Here is a 6,483-nt window from a genome sequence, read left to right as displayed (position 1 = left end):
TGATTTTATTAACTGCTCAGACTGACTCTCTGATCTCCACTCAGTGTAATTATCACATAAAGTTACTTTTAGTTCATTATTTGGTTGTAGTAGAAATAGTATAGATTTTAATGTTGTGCAATGTTGGTTAAAACAATTCTAAAATATCTTTCCTGACAATCTTTTATATCAGGTGGAATAACTGTGTTTTTAAAAGAAGTATTTCTCTTCCCTGCACATGTTTCTGGTAAATGCATTGATTTACACACCATAGAGATCTTATTTCTTCTACTTAAGTTTACACTTTTCATTCTACACACTGACTTTGTTTTTCTAGGATGTACAGAAGAGATTGTACGGGCCCATCTGGCGCTCCAGGTTCGGTCCGTTCGACATTGTTAATGTGGCGACTCCAGAGCTCATAGCTCAGGTAATCCGACAGGAGGGTCGGCATCCAGTCCGAGCTGAGCTGCCTCACTGGAAGGAGTACCGGGACCTGAGAGGACAGGCTTATGGTCTGCATGTGGAGTGAGTGGAGACAATCTTGTCACAGAAGTTTATATCTGACAGATTTGTGTTAGACCCTGAAGCAAGTTTCTTTCCTCCTGAAGAGATCAGGAGTAAGGACCTGATGCCTGAAATTAAGGGTTTGCATAATAGAAGCTTGTTAACCTCTAATCCTCTTTTACCTTCTAGCACAGGACAGAATTGGTACAGAATCCGCAGCGTTCTGAACCCCAAGATGCTGAAGCTTGGGGAGGTTTCGGCCTACGCCCACGTCATCCACCAGGTCGTTGGAGATCTGCTGCAACGCGTTGAGCTCCTCCGGTGTCGCAGTCCGGACCAGAGCACGGTCTCAGATATAGCTGCTGAGTTCTACAAGTTCGGCTTTGAAGGTGGTTTAATAATGACAGGGGTGATTGAGTTGGGGGTCAGCTTTAGACTGGTTTCTAATGTTTTCAAAATCCCCCCCCTGCAGGTATCTCCTCCATCTTGTTTGAGACCAGGTTGGGCTGCCTGCAGGAGGAGATTCCTGAGAACACACTGCGCTTCATCAGTGCTGTCAATGACATGCTGACTCTGTCTGAGACTGTGGTCCTGTTTCCCCGCTGGAGCCGCGGCGTCCTCCCCTTCTGGAGACGCTTCGTCCAGGCCTGGGACGACCTCTATGACGTAGGTATGCAGCAAAACAATACACTCTGCTTCGAGCTTCAATTTGGGATCACTTGCAGTTAAGTAAGTAGTTTGTTTTTTTGTGCTTTTGTACGTCAGCTCACACCCTCATCGACAGGAGAGTCGCTGAAATTAAAGCTCAGGTGTGCAGCGGGGAGCAGACAGAGGGAATGTACCTTACCTACCTGCTGTCCTCTGACAAGCTGAGCAGAACCGAGGTCTACATCAGCATTACTGAGCTGCTGCTGGGAGGGGTCGACACGGTGAGGAGGGGGCAGTTTAACCACACACAGTGCACAGGTTTTCTCTCAGGTGAGGCTGTTTGTGCTCATACAGAAGATAAAACATTATCCATGCAGGAAATTACAGCCTTACAGTGGTGTGTGTGTGAGCTCAGCCTTTGTGTCTAATTAGCGCTTCAGAAAGCAGTTTCGGTGTTTTTAAAGGTGTGTTCAAAAAAAGTCGTGTTCCAGTGACATGTTACCTGTTACACAACCTGACAGCACGGTAAACAATGATGTACTTCCTGCTTTTCAAACAGAAGCTGGGAGTTCTGTGCAAAATTTCAGATTCAGATTGTGATCTCAGTTTTACCGTCTGCCTGTGTCCCCGCTCCTTCTGGGCTTCTTTAACATATGACATGTGGATGATTGATACAGACCTAAAACCTGAGGGTTTATTTACAGCTCTTGGGTTTGCCTTGAAGCTTCTAACTGCGTATATTGACATATTCCTTAAACTTAATATCCGTACTGTCTGAGGACTGAAAACAATGGCTGTTTCCATGAGTGATCTTTACACACTTAATTAGAGGTGTGGACTTGACTCAGGACACTCAAATCTGTACAAAGCACACAGTAACTGTGATTTATTGGATTTGTCCAAGGAAAACAAATTCAGGACGGAAATCTGATCTTATGCCAGCAGAGAACAGACTGACCTATTATGAAGACACATTCCTGAAACGCTCTGCAACTCCCAGTGAAATCAGTGCAGGCTGAGGGAGAAAACACAACAGTTTTAGTTGCTACTTGTATGCAGAGCTCGCCTGGCTGCATTCCCTGGTGAGGTTGAGTCTTGTTGGACGTATTTTTAGTCGTGAGCATGAGGTTTGTGAAATGTTTTCTCTGCTGAAATGTGACCCGAGGCTGGAGTCGAAATGGTTTGATTTAGAAATCACCTCCTGGGGGTCAAGCACTTCCTAACTTTCTATATTACAGTTGGGGCTGGATAATATCACGCTGGCTAAACCATTTTATACATCAAGGGGAGCCTCTAACAGATTCATGGTGCTGTTCCCCTCTCTCTGCTTTCAGTCTCCTCTCAACTGATGCTGGCGAACTGCCAGCAGATGTTAAAAACAACACTGTCATGTTTAGCACACTTAGAATCTGGAGAGATATCACGAAACACATTGAGAGGTTTCTCATCAGCATTACAACTCAAAATAAAAGCCTTCTCTCCAGGTATAGGGAAAAGTATTTTCAATGACTGGTATTCAAAGGGTCTAAGATTTGTGGCTGATTTATTTCAAAATGGTGATTTTATGTCATTCGATCAACTCCAGACCAAATACAGAATACCAAACAGACACTTCTTTGGTTTTCTCCAAGTTAGGCATTTTGTCCAATCAGATCTGATTATCCCCACTGATCAACCATTGTTGAGCTCAATTGAAAGTTTTCTTCTCAATTTTAGTTTAAATGCTCTCAAGGACAGAAAAATCATTTCCCTTTTTTATGACAAATAACATCCTATTAATTGTGATAGGGTTGAGAGAACTAGGGAATTATGGGAAAGGGACTTGGAGGTTGAACTTGAGCTCTGAGGCATGGTCAGGTACCTTTGTTTCAACTAGGAAAATCTTTACATGTAATCGACTCAAAGAGAGCCAATACAGAATATTACATAGACTTCAGCGAACACCACAGTTATTAAACAAAATGAATCCTCAGATCTCCGCCCTCTGTGTGAAGTGTAAAAAAGAAGTAGGAACTTACTATCACTGTGTTTGGCAATGTCCCTTAAAATCCAGGTATTGGAAAAATGTTGCCCGGGAGCTTGGCTTAATTTTTCACAGAACAATAAAACTAGAGGCAGCATTGTTTCTCCTGAACTTACCTACGCAACAGCTCGTTCTAACGGGTAAACTTCTGCTCCTAGCGAGGCGATGTATTCTGTTTCAGTGGATTCAGGAGAAGCCTCCATCAGTCACGCAGTGGTACAGAGAAACATTTAAGGTTTTTCCTATGGAACACCTCAGTGCTGAATTAAAGGGCTATAACAACCTATTTTATAATATTTGATAACCCTTCATAGATTATCTTCCCACTGATCTGATTGGCTTATTGCAGAAAGGGCGCCCACACTTTATCTTCAAATATACATCATAGTCATGTTTTTCCCTTTGACATGTAATTTAGGTAGATAAGATTGTATCTGATGTGATATATGTTATTACGACCCATGTATGTTTTATTTTTATTATTTTTATTTTTAAATATATATATTTTTTTTTTTTATTCAGTAATTTGACTACATCTTCTGAGGAAAAAATATGAGGAATGTGAGTGAGTGCATTACCGTTACAAAAAGCTGCATTTCTTTGTAGACTTTTAAGTGAAAATGAACACTTCTTTTCATGGACAGAAGTAGAACTTTTCATTTTAGCATTCTCCGTGTGGATGAGAGAAACTGACGGTTACAAATTAGATCAGTTGAAGAAGGCTCCACATCCTTTTACGACCTCTGACTCCCTCTCTCTCTCTCTCTCTCTCTCTCTCTCTCTTGCTCTCCTCGATCTGGCCGCAGACCTCTAACACCCTGTCCTGGGCGTTGTACCATTTAGCGAGGGACCGCACCGCTCAGGATCGACTGTACTGCGAGGTGAACTCTGTGTGTCCGGACAGACGGGAGCCGACCACAGACGACCTGAGCAGGATGCCTTACCTGAAAGCTGTCATAAAGGAGACTTTACGGTGAGCCTTTGTTTTGATAAAATTGCAGCTGCAGCATGCCAAAATACCAAAGAGGGAAATGACCAGTTATAAACTTCCTGACCTGAGCACACGCTGTCTTTCCCCACCAGCCTTTATCCTGTGGTTCCAGGAAACGGGCGCTTTGTTACAGAGAACGAGGTAGTCGTGGACAACTACTGCTTTCCAAAAAAGGTAGGAGATGATTGAGTGTGAGTTAGTGTATCCTTAAAGTGCTTCAGATGTTTTAAAGAAATTGAAGTGCTGTTCAAATAACTATTTTTCTTTTCAGACTCAGTTCCATCTGTGTCACTATGCAGCCAGCCACGATGAGGCCGAGTATGTAGACGCAGAGCTCTTCATCCCCGAGCGGTGGCTTCGCGCTAAGGTGTCCGGCGGGGCGTCAAAGGCCGGCTTCTTCCAGCATCACCCCTACAGCTTCATCCCCTTCGGCGTGGGGGTGCGAGCCTGCGTGGGGAAGAGGGTGGCAGAGATGGAGATGCACTTTGCTCTGTCCAGGGTGAGTGACAGAACGACATCATCAGAGGAGATTTCAGTATCTATTTTTGCCGTTACTTGACGCCATCGTTTGTTTTCATGTTGCATCGTTTCTTTAGAAGGTTGACAACAATTTAACAATGCAAATCCAAAGAGATAGTAAAGAATACAAATGCAGAAAACTTCACCTCCTTGGTGGAGTTAACGAGCCACAGTTGTTAGAACAGTGTGATAAAGTGTGAACTATATTCTTAAGTCATTTAGAGCGACAGATTGATTGTTTAGTGATGAGTGTGTGTGTCGTCTTGCAGCTAATGCAGCACTATGAGGTCCTGCCTGAAGATGGAGCCCAAGTGGTGGAGCCTAAAACTCGAACCCTGCTCATCCCTGCAAAGCCAATCAACCTACGCTTCCTGCCTAGAGCCTGATGAGGGCGCTGTGTGAGCGTAAACACAACAGGTGTAAATGATGAACATTTAACTGTATGCAATTCAAGGATGTCAGAATGAAACACTTTGTGTACTGAGGCTGTAACCTCAGTTTAATTTGCTGACTCGGTGTATTTGGCTCTCACTCATGTTTATCTGATGAAATCGGTTTAACTTGCATTGGAAGTTGTGAGTCAGAAGCTGATGTGTCGGGTCTTGTTCTTAAACGTTTGTGGTTTTGAATGTATGCTGCCTTCCTCTGACAGAGAGGTAAAAAAAAAAAAAGCAGCCTGTGGTGATACCAGTTTATGTTTTAATAACTCTGCAAACTTAGCTCAACTTTATTTTTTTACTTTTAGCTCTACGTCAGCGTTAAGGAGGCAGGAGGTAAGATGTGAGGTAATGCAGGAAACAGGAAACAAAAAGGGAGGAGAGGCTGAACTCGTGCAAATTAGAAGCTACACATGTTAACATTTTATTCTTACTGATTATCTCAGAACTTTTCACACTTTATGGGATTTTATCTGTAAATGCATTTGTACACAAACTATATATCTTTTCATTTGTTTTTCTAACATTGTAGATAAAATGAATCTCAAAATATATTTTAACATGATACAACTCTTAAAACGTTTTTTTTTATGTTAATGCACAAATAAAATGTATATTTTCTGTGAGTCTTTATCTGGTTTTATTTCATTGGACCCATTCTGCTGTAGAGAAAATTCAGCTGTCGTAGATTTGTGAAGAAAAGCGAGTTTAACCCTCCATGAGGTATTATAAAAGTGTTCTGAGGAAAGAGGTTCCTGGACACATGATCGCACAAAGTTGCGGAGCAGCCTTAGATAGATAAATAGATTCTTATTTGACATGGACATCACAGTTACATTGGACAAATCAGATGCATTGTTTGAGCACACATGCTGATCCCAACACTTGTCCACAGGATGCTTTTTAGAGAAAAGTAAAAAATAAAGACAAGGAGAATAATAAAATAAATAATAATATAAGGGCAGTGCAGCCTCAATGCAGCACACAACTGTACAACTACACATGACAAACAATAAATGTGTGTTATCCAGTTTTGTCTTTTTATTTTGAAGGCTGAAAATATCCACATCCCGTGGAGCTCATTTTTAAGAACTTGACGTCGCTCATCATCTTCAGCGTGAGGACGTCGTGCAGACGTCATGTGCACTGCAAAAGATGTCAGCTTCAAGAGACTTTGTTTATTCCATTTGCACATTTACAGAGAAGAATCAGAGTGCAGCTGTTGTAATGTTTGATTACTTTAAAGTTCTGAGAGAGGAGAAAACACAAGCATGGAATAAAACGAAGAACTAAAAAAACAATAAGTTTTAGATTTACAAAAGAAGAATAAGATGGAAACTTTTATCTTTAACACAATTAGGTATATTAACCTACATGCA

At 41.8% G+C, this 6,483-nt stretch overlaps 1 protein-coding gene across 1 annotated transcript in view; it reads left to right on the top strand.

Annotated features, from left to right (window-relative positions):
- Window positions 1–5,730, top strand: part of LOC132959790 (sterol 26-hydroxylase, mitochondrial) — a 6,268-nt gene extending 538 nt beyond the window's left edge. The window contains exons 2-9 of the mRNA XM_061032983.1: window positions 317–507; window positions 676–875; window positions 959–1,156; window positions 1,252–1,415; window positions 3,964–4,130; window positions 4,241–4,322; window positions 4,420–4,647; window positions 4,937–5,730. Coding sequence (XP_060888966.1) covers window positions 317–507; window positions 676–875; window positions 959–1,156; window positions 1,252–1,415; window positions 3,964–4,130; window positions 4,241–4,322; window positions 4,420–4,647; window positions 4,937–5,053 — 1,347 coding nt within the window. The 3' untranslated portion in view covers window positions 5,054–5,730. The remainder of the gene's footprint in view (window positions 1–316; window positions 508–675; window positions 876–958; window positions 1,157–1,251; window positions 1,416–3,963; window positions 4,131–4,240; window positions 4,323–4,419; window positions 4,648–4,936) is intronic.
- Window positions 5,731–6,483: the final 753 nt, after the last annotated feature.

The sequence above is a fragment of the Labrus mixtus genome, chromosome 24, assembly GCF_963584025.1.
Source record: "Labrus mixtus chromosome 24, fLabMix1.1, whole genome shotgun sequence".
NCBI classification, from domain to species: Eukaryota; Metazoa; Chordata; class Actinopteri; order Labriformes; family Labridae; genus Labrus; species Labrus mixtus.
This window is presented reverse-complemented; position numbering and strand designations above follow the sequence as displayed.